Source organism: Mandrillus leucophaeus, unplaced genomic scaffold (assembly GCF_000951045.1).
Source record: "Mandrillus leucophaeus isolate KB7577 unplaced genomic scaffold, Mleu.le_1.0 Scaffold40, whole genome shotgun sequence".
Classification (NCBI taxonomy): domain Eukaryota; kingdom Metazoa; phylum Chordata; class Mammalia; order Primates; family Cercopithecidae; genus Mandrillus; species Mandrillus leucophaeus.
Genome location: NW_012104254.1, coordinates 5,131,168 through 5,146,299, shown reverse-complemented (window position 1 = coordinate 5,146,299; position 15,132 = coordinate 5,131,168). Strand labels below are relative to the sequence as shown.

General features: G+C 37.4%; 1 protein-coding gene across 1 annotated transcript in view; it reads right to left on the bottom strand.

The window, feature by feature from the left end:
* SP3 (Sp3 transcription factor) overlaps positions 1-12,874 on the bottom strand; it is a 46,655-nt gene extending 33,781 nt beyond the window's left edge. The window contains exons 1-2 of the mRNA XM_011991895.1: positions 12,849-12,874; positions 11,580-12,749 (exon numbers count right to left, since the gene is read on the bottom strand). Coding sequence (XP_011847285.1) covers positions 11,580-12,363 — 784 coding nt within the window. The 5' untranslated portion in view covers positions 12,364-12,749; positions 12,849-12,874. The remainder of the gene's footprint in view (positions 1-11,579; positions 12,750-12,848) is intronic.
* Positions 12,875-15,132: the final 2,258 nt, after the last annotated feature.

The window sequence follows — 15,132 nt, the reverse complement described above, 5'->3', positions numbered from 1 at the left end:
AGTTCTCTGAGAGATTCTACAATGCAGTCGAAAGTTGGGGCCGGGCGCGATGGCTCATGCCTGTAAGCCTGTAATCCCAGCACTCTGGGAGGCCAAGGCAGGCGAATCACTTGAGGTCAGAAGTTCAAGACCAGCCTGGCCAGCATGGTGAAACCCCATCTCTATGAAAAATACAAAAATTAGCTAGGCATGGTGGCGCACATCTGTAATCCCAGCTACTTGGGAGGCTGAGGCAGGAGAAACGCTTGAACCCAGGAGGCGGAAGTTACAGTCAGCTAGGATCATGCCACTGCACTCCAGCCTGGGCGACTGGAAAAGAAACTATGACCTGAATGATTTCATCGAGTCATATCTGTATACACTAATGACACCCTAAATTCTACCTCCAGGCCAACCTGACCACTAGATTCTGATATTCTACTGTTTACTGGAACCATCCACTTGTAGATCTAATAGTCATTTCAAATTTAACAAAGCCATAACAGACTTAATTCCCACTTTACTCCACCCTTCCCCAGATTTTCCCCATTACTAGCCTAGCCAAACTATCATCTTTTGATTGTACAGTCAACCCTCCACGGGTTCTGTATCTGTGGATCCAACTAACTGCAAATCAAAAGTTTTTTTAAAAACACAAAAATAATAAAAATACAAAATTTAAAATACAGTACAACTATTTATATAGCATTTACATTATATTAGGTATTGTAAGTAACCTAGAGATGATTTAAAGCTTGTGGGAGGATGTGTGTAGGTTATATGCAAATACTACAAGAGACTAGAGCATCTGGGGATTTTGATATTCTAGGGGGTGTAGGAAGTATCCTAGAACCAATCCCCATTGGATACTGAGGGATGACTCTGTTGCTCCATCAGCCTTATGCTTACTCTGAGGCAGGGACCTGCTAGAGTGATCTTTTAAACACATAAATTATATCAGTTCCCTGCTTAAAACCTACCAATGTTTTCCTATGAGACATGAAATAAATCCAATTTCCCTACCATGGCATATATTATCTGGCCCCTGACTGATTCCAATCTTATTTTCTAACACTCCTCATTCACGAAATTCCAGCCACCTTGCTCATTCCCTCTTCCTGGAATACTCTTTCCTCCAAATGTCAGTGACAGGCTCCTTTATCAATGTTTAGATCTGTAGCTTAATTTCATTTTCTTATAAGGCGGGATTTCCTAACCATATTTAAAATAACCACCATATCCACGGTTATTCCATAACTCTGCTTTATTTTCTTTTTTAATTTAATTTTTATTTTGTTATGAGATGGGGGTCTCACCATGTTGCCCAGGCTGGTCTCGAACTCCTGAGCTTAAGTGAACCTCCCACTATGGTCTCCCAATGTGCTGGAATTAAAGGCGTGAACCACCGCTCCCAGCACCGCTTTATTTTCTTCATAACACTAATTATGTAAAATTATTGTACTTGCTTACTTGTCTTCATCCACTAGAACACAAGATTCATGAGAGTAGGGACTTAGTCTTTTTCACTGCTGCAAAGAATACTACCTAGAACATTGTAGTATAAAACCATTTGTCACTTAATGACTGGGATACATTCTGAGAAATACATCATTAGGCGATTTCATTACTGTGCAAACACTGCAGTCTTTCTTACACAAACCTAGATGGTATAGTCTACTACACATCTAGGCTATAGGTATAGTCTGTTGTTCACAGGCTAAGAACCTGTATAACAAGTTACTATACTGAGTACTACAGGCAACTATAAACATGATGGTACGTTATCTGTGTATCTAAACATAACAGAAAAGGAACCGTAAAAATAAAAGTCTTACATCTTATGGGACCACCATCATATATGTGGTTTGTTGTTGACTGAAACATCATTATGCAGCATGTGACTGTACCCTCAAACATTTGTTGACTGAATCAATGACTGACTAACCTAGGTTGCTGAGAGAATGATGGTCCTATGTACACATGGCTCCACTGTATACTACTTGTGAGGTGAAAGAGGTAAATAACATCTTAATATTATGAAAATAGCTTTGACTTCACTCTCCCATTAAAGGATCACAGGAACACCTCCCCCAGGGGTCTCAGACCACACATTGAATCAGAGAATTAATGAGATTTATGAAAACAATGTCACACGTTAAGTACCCTCATAAAATAAAGCCGAAGGCCTGGCATGGTGGCTCACACCTATAATCCCAACACTTCGGGAAGCCAAGGCAGGCAGACCGCTTGAGCTCAGAAATTCTAGGCCACCCTGGGCAACAGGGCAAAACCCCATCTCTAGAAAAAATACAAAAGATTAGCCGGGTGTGGTGGCACACACCTGTAGTCCCAGCTAACTCAGGAGGAATGCTCGAACTTGGGAGCTGGAGATTGCAGTGAGCCAAAACTGCACCACTGCACTCCAACCTGGGTGACAGAGCTAGACCTTGTCTCAAAAAACATGAAGTTGAATACAAAAATTGCACCCAAGAACCACTAAAATGATGAGGCAGTTTAGAGAACAAGCTGTAAAAAAGTTCTCCTCTTGGATTAAAATACGGCATTACTGAAAAATATATGAACACTCTAATGAAGAGCACACATTAGGTGATTTCCATTCTTTTATGTTCATCCAGAATCCTTATTTGCATTATTGTTGCTGACTAAATTATGGGGTAAATTTGGTTAATTATAAACTAAATACACTATTCCAGAAAACAAATTAAAGAGAAAAGTATTAAAAAAAAAAAAAACCACCAATGGTGGGGCAGTGGTTCACGCCTGTAATCCCAGCATTTTGAGAGGCCAAGGCAGCTGGATCACTTGAAACTAGGAGTTTGAGACCAGCCTGGCCAACATGGTGAAATCTTATCTCCACAAAAAACAAACACGGAGCAGCCATTCGTTCAAGATGCATTTAAATAAGTTGAATTATTTGAGCTCTCTAAAATTATATGGTTTAAATCACACAGCTATATCAGAACAAGTAAATGGTTATAGTATTTACTAATATTAAATTACATACACTTCAGGTTGATGGAAAGTATCATCCTCAAGGATGGGTCTCATGGAACTATGAACACTATTTTTCCATAGAATACTAAGAAACCAAAGTGTGACCAAAACCATATATTTAAAATTACTTTAAAGGTCACACAATGCATTTTAGATCTTCTAGTCTAAGAAAGTATAATTTAAAATTCCCAATTTCTTCCACATACTGTTCCCACTACATCAGAAGACGTGTAAATCAATACAAACTAAATTAAAAAACTGCATCTCAAAGTTTCTAAACTATTATACTAAAAAAGAGTCAAGTAAGAATTTATGTATACCTCAACCCAACATGACTAAACTTGAAGGCAAAAAAATGATGACATTATTTGTAGTGTGGGACAAAAGATTAATATCCCGGACATATAAAGACGTTTTACAACATCTTTATGTATACAGTATACAAGAAGTATGCTATACTAGTGGGGGAAAATAAGCAAAAAACATAAAAGGCAATTTAACAAAAAAACACAATTAGCCAATAAACATGCAAAAATGTTCAGCTTCCCTAATAAAAACTCCACTGTACACTACTTGTGAGGTGAAAGAGGTAAATAACATCTTAGTATTATGAAAATAGCTCTGACTTCACTCTCCCATTAAAAGATCACAGGGACACCTCCCCCAGGGGTCTCAGACCACACATTGAGAACCACTCCATTAGTATTTTGGGACAATATTATATGATGTCAGATTTGCTTTAAAATAACTCAGCAAAGGTCAGGCCTGTTGGCTCATGCCTTAATCCCAGCACTTTGGAAGGCTGAGGTGGACGGATCATTTGAGGTTGGGAGTTCAAAACTAGCCTGGCCAACGTGGTGAAATCCCATCTCTACTAAAAAATACAAAAATTAGCCAGGCATGGTGGCAGGCTCCTGTAATCCCAGCTACTCAAGATGACGACGCAGGAGGATCACTTGAACCCAGGAGGTGGAGGCTGCAATGAGCCAAGATTGCACCACTGCACTCCAGCCTGGGTGACAGAGTAAGATACGGTCTCAAAAATAATACATTGATTAAATAACTCAGCAAAAATAAAACTTTAAATGGTAGAAATAAAAGAAAGAATAGCAGGGTGATCATCATTGCTAAAGCTGGGAAAGGGGTACGTGGAAGGTTCATTACGTATTGTTTTTGTGTACTTTTGAAATTTTCTACATTTTTAAGTTACCAATATTATCTTTTTTTTTTTTTTTTTTTTAAAGAGATGGGGGTCTATCTTGCCCAAGCTGGTCTTAAACTCCTGGCCTCAAGCAATTCTCCCACCTCAGCCTCCTGAGTAGCTGAAACTAAAGGCATATACCACCACACCGGGATTCAAATTACCAATTTTTAAAATCCATTTCTGTAATTATTGTTATTTCCTCATTTTCAACTCATTTCCTCAGGATCCATTTTTCCTACTTAATCCTGTAGTAGTCAGTTCAATAAAGGTCTTTGAATAATAGTATTTTAAATATCTTCACTAAACTCTAAATCTTGAATAGTTTAATTGCTCACTGAATTCTGGGCTGCTGGTTATTTTCTCTCAGCACTCTGAATACTACTCTATGATCTTCTGACATCTGTGTGGCTAAAAAGAAAGATACACCTTTTTTTTTTTTTTTTTTTTTGAGACGGGGCCTCACTCTGTCACCAGTGTGGAGTGCAGTGGCACAATCACAGCTCACTGCAGCCTTGACCTGCCAGGCTCAAGCAATCCTCCCAACTTAGCCTCCCCAGTAACTACAACTACAGGTGCATACCACCACACCTGGCTTTATTTTTTTGGGGATTACAGGCATGAGCCACCATGCTTGGCTGGGCTATCTATCATTCTTTGTAAGTAATCTGTCTTCTCTCTGTTAACATTTAAGATGTTAATGTAACATCTCTGTAATGTCTGTGATTTCAGTTTAAGTCAGAGATGAACTTATTTCTACTTATCTACATACTTGAAATAAAACTTGATCTGTAGATTGTATTTCTTCAACACAAGAAAATTCTTAGCCATTATTTCATCAAACGTTGCTTCTCTTGCCATTCACTTTATTCTTTTTCTCTGAAATTTCTACACTGGTGGCTCTCAATCTATCCTCCATGTCTTAATTGCTCGTTCATTATCCGTGTGGTATTCTGGGTAAATTCCTCAGTATATTACTATTTGCTCAATCCATTCTAAAGGTTGTCTTTTTTCTCCCCGAAAAACTTTTATATTTCATCTAAGAGAAAGCACTACCAGTTTAAAAAAAAGAGAGACAGAAACACTGACATGTCTTGAATTGCAAGATGCACCCCAATTTCAGAAATGTGTCTTGGAATCAATGAAATGTGTTTCTCATATCCAGGATTTGATTGTTTTTTCATATCTACTGTTTTTGTTTCACTTCTTTTCTATAGATGCTATTGCTTCTTTTATCTCACTGACAATTACAAGCATACTGATTTTTTAAATCTTTAACAGAATGGTTTATTTTCTTTAATCTGACATGAATTCATCTCCTAATTGTTGATTTTATCAGCTATCTTTCATAGATTTTGCCTTCATGTATTTTGGAATTTAGGTTTTCAGGATCATCTTGAATATAATTTTTTTCTATCTTTCTCAGTATTACTATTATGGGTCTGCCATTTTTGCAAGCCCCAGAACTCATATATATAAGTCTTTCAAGTAGTAATACTGGCTATATCACAAATCCAAACACTCAGCTAACAGTTCAGTGGTTCAAACTGGTTCATATGTGGTGGTCGTAAGACTGTGCTGATGTCCTCCTATTTCCCTGCATCATCGTCTCATCTCTGTAAATCTTCATTTAAGTCATACCTCAGGATAACAAACAGCAACAACTTTCCGTAGCTCCCCTTTAACAAAAAAGAGCCCTACTCCAGGCTCTTGTTTTCAGCAATGAATCTAACTCTGGGCTTTTCTGCATGTGGGGAGGGGGGAAGGACAGCATTAGGAAATATACCTAATGTAAATGACGAGTTACAGGGTGCAGCACACCAACATGCCACATGCATACATATGTAACAAATCTGCACGTTGTGCACATGTACCCTAGAACTTAAAGTATAACAAAAAAAACCAAAAACTTAAATATTAAGTTAAAAATTCCTACCTTTTGGGCCGGGCGCGGTGGCTCAAGCCTGTAATCCCAGCACTTTGGGAGGCCGAGACGGGTGGATCACGAGGTCAGAAGATCGAGACCATCCTGGCTAACGCGGTGAAACCCCGTCTCTACTAAAAAAATACAAAAAACTAGCCGGGCGAGGTGGCAGGCGCCTGTAGTCCCAGCTACTCTGGAGGCTGAGGCAGGAGAATGGCGTAAACCCGGGAGGCGGAGCTTGCAGTGAGCTGAGATCTGGCCACTGCACTCCAGCCTGGGCGACAGAGCGAGACTCCGTCTCAAAAAAAAAAAAAATTCCTACCTTTTGTAAGGTTTCTATTTTCTCTAATACAAAAAGACAGCTACCAGTTAACCTGCAACTGTCCAGTTTTTCATGAATAACAGGGAATTCTAAACATTAAGTTGTTTGCTTTTAAGAAGACATGACTTCTATAAACTCTTCTTTCAACTTCAAACACCTGACTCCATTTTAAATGTGCCCAGTCTTGAAAGATAAACTGTATTTTAGATAAAACAAAATCTGGTAGAGGGCTAAAATTTGAGACTGAATTAAGTCTTGGCTTAAATTGGGGGAAAATTTTGACATTGGAAAGATACACACATTCATACTTTGCCTCCTCTTACCCAGTTTCAAATATACAGCAATGATAAAGTAAAAATGAGACAACAACAAAGTTTCCTAAAGCAGCATGCTTTTCTCAGTGAGCCACAAATGGACAGATATATGTAAGATTAGCAGGGTTTCAGCTAGGCGCCTGATGTTTCCAGGAAGATGGAGATTTGGTTTCGAAAGGATAAAGAGTAGTAAAAGTACCCCAAAAAAGAAGGGACCAAAGGCAGACTTACTGCTTAAAACAGGCTGGAGTAGAGGTCATTTTTATTAAAGGGGTCCTTTAAACTTAACAAAAACAAACAAAAAGGCAAATTCCAGAGCCCTGGTTTAAAAAAATAAATAAATAAATAAATAAGTACTTTCTCCTTTATTTTGGGAAATTGTTACATAAATGTCATGCTTATCAGAAGTACAGTACAGGCTAGGCACAGTAGCTCATGCCTATAATTCCAACCCTTTGGGAAGCCAAGGCAACAGGACTCCTTGTGCCAAGCAGTTCAAGACCAACCTGGGCAACATAGCAAGATGCCATCTCTACAAAAAATTTAAAACTTAGCTGGGCATGGTGGTGCCAGCCTGCAGTTCTACACATTCAGGAGGCTCAGGCCAGAAGTTTGAGATCACAATGTGTTATAATCACAGCACCGCATTTCAGCCTAGAAGACAGAGACCCTGTTTCTTTTTAAAAAAAAAAAAAGGGGGGGGGGGGCAAACCAAGGATGTCAAAGTTTTCAGCATTTTCATCCGGGCATACTACACGTAACACTGAAACAAATGTTTTGCTCTGATTTTCTGGTGAGAAAAAGCACCTTAATGTATCTCCCTTCTTGCCAATTAGAAAGTATACCAAGAGAAAGTTTATATCCTCAAAATGAAAACTTCCTGATTTTTATTACTAAATATGCTATGTCTTATCCAGCATTTTTATTCTCACTTGCTTTAACTTTTACTTTCTCAAATAATATCCCCATTCCTTTAAAATCAGGACAAAATTCAAATTTAATGGCTTTCTGGAGTATTTATTTTACCCTTCTTGAGCACCATTCAATAAAATAAAATTCCATTTTGTATTAAATACATACAGTGTTTCTATTCTGGTAACATTTGAAAAGAAATTACTTGACTGAAGAACTTAGTGCTTCATAACAACATCATTTCATGACCAACATAAATCCACAAAAATCAAAGTTTCTAGAGATTTTTTTTCTAACACCTATAGAATTCTGTAACATTAATTATGTAAACACATTAAAAACTGGTTTCTAAAAACTATCTTTCATGTCTTTAGTAATCTGTCACCTAACTCTCAAACCTTTTAGTCTCAGAACTCCTTTCCAAACTTACATATTACTGACGTTCACAAAAAACTTTTGTTCATGTAGTATATGTGTAAACTGATATTTACTGAATCATAAACAGAAACTTAAATTTAATTCATTTAAAAATAAATGCATTACGTTCACATAAATTAACACTTTATGAAAAACATTTTTCAAAACAACAAAAAAAGTTTAATGAGAAAACCATGTTTTACATTTTCACAAATCTCTGTAATGTCTAGAGTGAATAAAAGAAGACATTTAAAGTCTCAGATCTGCTCCTGCATTCAATCTCTTGCAATACATGGTTCGGGTTGAAGCTTATGAAGAGTATCTACTCTCACAGATATGTACCTGGAAAGGGCAAGAATAACTTAGTACCCTTTCAGCCAATTGTGGGTTTTCTTTGAATACTACACCAAATTTAAAGGTGGCAGTTTCTTAAAGTTCAGTACAAATGTGGAACCTGACACTACTGTAAACTTTCTATACTGTTATTGGTCTATCTTGCACTTTGAATGGATCTTTTACCCATGCACAATTTTGTAATATAATGAGTTGGTCATTTGAAATCTGCTGGTTCACTGAACTATCACACAGATCTTCCTAGTGTTAGCACATTTCATTAAAATACAATATCAAAAAAGCTGTTAGTATCACTACCCATCTCATCAGAAAAATATTTAGTATTAAGAAGGTATCAAGCTCATAATAGATTTGAGTTTCTCAAAATTCTAATTTTCACTGGAAAATGCAAATTTTGTCATCAGCAGCAAGCGGTTTCCAGTTTTTTTCCTTCACATGACAGGCTTTTTTTTTTTTTTTGAGGAAATATCTGTCACTTAACTACATTAATCTCAAAACCAGTTTATCAGTCATTCTTCCAAGTAAAAATAATATTTGATGAAAATAGCATCTAGTTCAGCTTGCAACTCACAAAACTGCATAACTGAGGGAAAAAAGTGGTTTTTTAAACAATTCTTATTTTGATATGCAGCAAAAATGCTTTATTAAAGCGTATTTCCCATTTCATCACAAAGAATATTACAAAGACATGTAGTAGTAACTACAAACCAAAACCATAAAGAGATACCACTTCATACCCATTAGGATGGCTGTAATCAGAAAGATGTGCAATAAAAGGTTGGTGGCGCTAGAGAGAAACTGGCACCCTCAACATACTGCCAATGAGAATGTAAAACGGTATGGTCTCTTTGGAAAATCAGTTAAACCCAACTGCCACACAACCCAGCAATCCAGTCCCAGGTACACACCCAAAAGAAAACATTTCCACACAAAATGCTACCTACACAAATGTTCACAACAGCACTATTCATAAAAGCCAAAAAGTGGAAACAACCTAAGTGTCTATCGGTAGATAAATAAAATGTGGTATATGCATACAATGGAATAGTATTCAGCCATATAAAGAAATGAGGTTCTGACACATACTATGACACAGATGAACCTTGAAAACATCATGCTAAATGAAAGAAACCACAACACCAAAGGTCACATATTGTACAATTACACTGATAAGAAACAACTGGCAAATCCGAAGGGACAGAAAGTAGAGTAGCGGTTGTCAGGGTCTGAGGGGAAGAGAATGAAGAGTGACTGCTAAAGAGTATGGGTTTCCTTTTGGGGTAATAAAAAGGCTCTAAAACTAGATAGTGATGATGGTTGTACAACTCCATGACCACAGTTAAAACCAGCGAATTGTATAAAGAGTGAGTTTTATGGTATGTGAATTATATCCCAATAAAGCTATTATTTTTTAAAAGACATGCAGCCCTCAAGGGTCAAGATTTAGTAAATATCTTTTCTTACTGTTCATCAAGGTCATTCTTGAGTGAAGCTGGGATTTTTCTTTAACTGCAAGTGCATGGTCATGAAGAACACAGCAACAACTATTACAGTCTGCTGTCACTGCCTTGATTTACGCTAAGACACAAGCAGTCTTACCACCACCACTGAAAGTGTCAACACAGAGAAAAAGGCAAGTAATTTACTAGAGTAGCTTGATAAGAAGGACCTCTCAGACGGTCTCAGGGATATCCAATGGTCCACAGATCACGTTTTAAGAACTACTGCTCTAGGCCAAGAGCAGAGTAGTGGCTCATACCTGTAATCCCAGCACTTTGGGAGGCCAAGGCCGAGGCGGGGGGATCACTTGAGGTCAGGAATTTGTGACCAGGCTGGCCAACATGGTGAAACCCCATCTCTATTAAAAATACAAAAATTAGCTGGACGTGGTGGCATGCACCTGCAATCCCAGCTACTCAGGAGCTAATCCCAGCTACTCGGGAGGTTGAGGCACAAGAATTGCTTGAACCCAGAAGGCAGAGGTTGCAGTGAGCTGAGATCGCGCCACTGCACTCCAGTCTGTGTGACAGAGCGAGACTCCATCTCAAAAAGAGAAAAAACAAAAAAACCACTGCTCTAAACCAGCTTCAGAAATCCTAATCCCAACCCCTAAAAAAAATCATCACAGCTTCAGAAGGCTCAAATGCAATTAAAGGATTTCCAAATACAGATCTGAGGTTCTAAGGCCATTCCAATTTTCTAAGCATGTATCACAAATTTATCAAAAGAAAAAAGATAATCTTTAAATGGTGATGGGAGTTATGTGAATCAGTTCAGTTAAAGTGTCCCACTTTTAAGAGTTTAGAATCACTGACCTGGTGAAAGAATGTTAATAGTACAATCTCCACAGAAATCCAAATACAAAACAGAATTAAAGTAATAAAGTTCAGGACTTACTGCACAACAAAACATTCAATCAAATGTTATCTAGACAGACAACATTCATAGGGTAAAAATTACACTCTCTCTTTTTAAACTTTATTATTTAATTCTTATACAACATTCAAAGAGTAGACTTCTGAAATGTCTACTAATACTATTGACAACTATTTCTAGCACAGTTAAGATTAATGTAATGTCCACTATCACAGAATCAAAGAATTTTTGGTCTGGAAGGTCACCTAGACAGTTACCTAGTCCAACACCTCCATTTTAGACAACGAGGAAACCGAGTTTGCAAAAGAAAAATAACCGGGCCAAAATCACACACCTAGCAAGTGGCTGAGGCATATTTACTCCCTGTACCATGTTTTCACTGTACCAACCTGACTCCTCAACCAAATATAATGCATAACATTTTTAATTCACATTACACTAAGGCCAACCAAGACAGCCTACCTGCCAAATAAAAATTTTATAATGCCTGAATCAATCAAATGTCAAAACAAATAAAACATTAAGAAAAAACTATAAATGTAATTGGCATACTAGAAAAATGAATCCCTAACCTCAAAAACTACAAACTTTCAAAGAACAATAATTTGGAAACTACTTTGATGTCTACTTTCATACAAACATATTTTCACACATTGATCATTACTTCTAATGTAAGCCTGACGCTGAAAAACACCTGAAGCAAAAAGTTTCCCTCTGTGTATTTTCACTGACCTTATTTATGGCATGACATAACTTAAGACTCACCTGCAGGACTGTCAGCATTCTCTCCTGGATGTAGCTGTATACCAGTAGAATCTATAGAGTTTACTGTAACTGTTTGTAGATTTGGCAACTGACCAGTGCTTAGACTAACTGGAGTTGAAGTGAAGGCTCCACCTGCCGCAACTTGACCAAGTGTGAGTGTTTGAACAGGCGTCAAAGTTATTTGTTGGGCAGCAGTATTCTGTATTTGCAAATTCTGCAAGTTCTGGACCCCTTGTACTTGAAACGTTTGCCAAGTTACCTGTCCAGAAGGGGTCACTGTCTGTGCCTGAATTAAAAAGGTTCCAGGATTCAGCTGCAACTGAAGATTTTGCAAAGCCTGTTGTGATATATTTTGACCACTGGCTTGCACACCATGGATTGTCTGTGGTGTAATACCTTGCACAATTTGGGCTTGACTGGTTGGCTGCTGAGACTCTTGAAGTTGTAGATGCTGTACAACAGGCTGTGCTGTAGAAACCTGAATATTCTGTGCCTGTGTCTCTTCAGAAACAGGCGACTGGATATAATTTCCCTGAAGATCTGAAGAATGAACTTGCCCACTAGATGTAGTCAAGCTGTTTGTGTTTTGTTGTAATATACCTGTACTATCTATCGTAACAGGCAACTGTGATGAAGAGGATGTTGGCACAAATAAATCTGTATCAGTATTAGTTTCATTAATATCAGGAGAAACCCGCTCACCAGTCCTTTCTGAATTGTCTGAACTATCCATAGCTTGTCCTGTGTTTATCAAATGTCCATCGGCATTAATGCCTGCAGTCATTGTCTGAGAACTGCCCGAGAGTCCCAAAGAATCTAGATCGACACTATTGATTGGTACAAATGTAATATTTCCTGGCAGACCAAGAGGCACATTAGCAACTACTTGGGTTTGACCAGGAAAAGATGAACCACCAATTGCAACTCCCTGAACCTGGACTTGACCAGTCTGTGGTATGAGATTCTGGATGTTAGCAGGAGGTGTTCCAGAGGCAAGTAAGGTTTGATTAGAGCCAGGAATGATCTGAATTTGACTGCTTTCTTGATTTATACCCCCATTATCTGAAGAGCCTGTGAAACCAATTTGAACCTGCTGACCATCTGTTGACTGGATCTGTGGTATCACTTGATATTGAACATTGGACACTGTACCATTTGATGAATCTGATCCTGGTGCAACGGAAAATATTTGTTGATTCTGCAAATTCTGTAGGGGAAGAACATACTGCCCACTTGAAGTAGCAGCACTTGGAATCTGTACTAGATTACCAGCTTCATCTTTTATAGTTGTAGGTGTGGCTGACAAAACCTCCCATCGGTTTGGTGCTCCTCCTAACTGTGCAGAAGCCAAATCACCTGTCTGGATGAAGAAAACAAAAACGTGATGTATTTGTGGTATATTTAAACCAATCCTCAAAAAATTCTAAAAACTGGTATAAATCCTACTACCTGAAAATTCAACTTATCTTAAAACACAATAGGGTTCAAATGCAGTAGCAGTACTATATGAACTACAATTATCACTTCTAGTTTTGTTATTGCAAAGACAATTCATCCTATTTGAGTGGGACAGAAAAAATTCTCAGAATGTTCATCACAACCACAGACCAATCTTCTAATCCTGCATCTATGATCTCTAACACCACATAGCTAAAACACAAAACACAACAGTGGAGATAGCTATGACTAAATTAGGTGCATTATATTTGTGTATAAAAAGGAAACATTAGCAAAGTGTGTTAAGTCATCCGAGTTAGAAAAGATTTATTATTGCTATAAACCTAAAACCAAACAATGAAATCTACTCTTTTGTGGCATCTATTAACATACTCTGAAGTAAACTCATTGCTAGAGCTATTCCATTAAGCTATCAAACTCTTTACTTTTTCCATGAACTATTGAAAAATAAAGATGTTAAAAAAACTGAATGAGAAAAAGTCATTGTCCTGTGACTACATGACAACATAGCCCCATTTGAAAGGTTTTTCTAGAATTAGAAGCTGGAGCATACACACTGTGACTTTACCTACTACTGTAAGTTTTCAGTAGAATGCCTGGCATATATCTTTTGTATTCTGGTATATGCCTGGCATTCTTCTGCAAACTTAGAATAGTAGGTAAAGCCACAGTCTGTATGCTTCTGGACCTACTAGCACCTCAGTTACCATCCCCATAGTTTATGGATTAGGCAAGATTGGAAAAAATCCAATGTAGAAAAACAGAAAGAAATAAAACCCTACATATGTCAATGTCCAAAAGTAGATTTTCTCAAGGGAATAATAGCAATAATGTCTAACATTTAAGGTTTTCTTTTATATGCCAAGTACTATGAGAAGGGTTTACAGAATTATGTAATTTACTCCTTAAAATAATCCTATGAGATAGGTATTATCCCTATTTCACAGCTGAGAAAATTGAGGGACAAAAATCACATGGCTATCAAATAGGCAAGACAGGATTTAAAACTAGGCTAAGCTTAACTCCAAAACCCAGGCCCTTAAACACTGGATCATGTTTGTGTCATTCCTACCCCCAAGACCAATGGCAAAGATAGGGAATAAGACCTATGTAATTTATCATCAAAATAAAGTCATCCTTCTCCTACTTCCTTCTAGATCTACCTGTGAGTTCAGTAACTCCATATATCATTAGACAATGGGAACATAAGCATATCTAGCTCAGCACTGTAAGCCCTTTAAAACAGCATGCCAACTTTCTGACAAAGTAGTAATACAATCTGAGGGAGAGAAAGATAATCTAGGGTTTCATTATATTCTCAGTGAGAATCTATGACCAAAAAATCAGTTAAGACATACACAGTTATCTCAACATAAACCATTCCATAAAACTTAATGCAAATAAGATTAAAAAAATCGTAAGTTTCTTAAAGAAACTCACTACCTAATTTTCATGAAGACATAGTTAAGAAGTATATACAGTTAGTTATTTCAGTGGATGAACCACAGTTAAATGACTAAATTCAAATATTTGAAAGTAATTTACCAAGACGAAATACACATGTGAGTAAACCCATGACATACAATCCCAATCTTCAAATGGTTCACTGTCAATCCAAGCAGACATACACACATCCATGCTAATACAATGTGAAAAGTAGCACAGACTAGTCATATGATCAAAACACTCTGTGGAAGATACAAGATTGAAAAAAGATTTCATATAGATATATTTTAAAGTAGTATTAGAATATGAGAATTCCCTGTAGTGAGTTAGAAAAAGAGGCACTAATAAAGGCACAGAAACAATAAAATCACAGACAAAAAGAAACCCTAAAAAATAATATGAAGTTTGAAATTGAAGAAAAGATCCCAAAAAGGCTCATATTCATAGAGGAAAACAATGGGGAACAGGACTAGACATTTTTATCAAGGCTTGCAAATGGCTTCACAGATCCCACTAAATTGTTTGGACTTTATCCTGTAGATAGCGAGTGAAAGCTATAAAAGGTTTATAAGCAGGTGAGTGGTGCAATCACATCTGTGTTTTATAAAGATAACCTAAGACTCAGTGAAGGAGACTGAAAAGAAAGGGA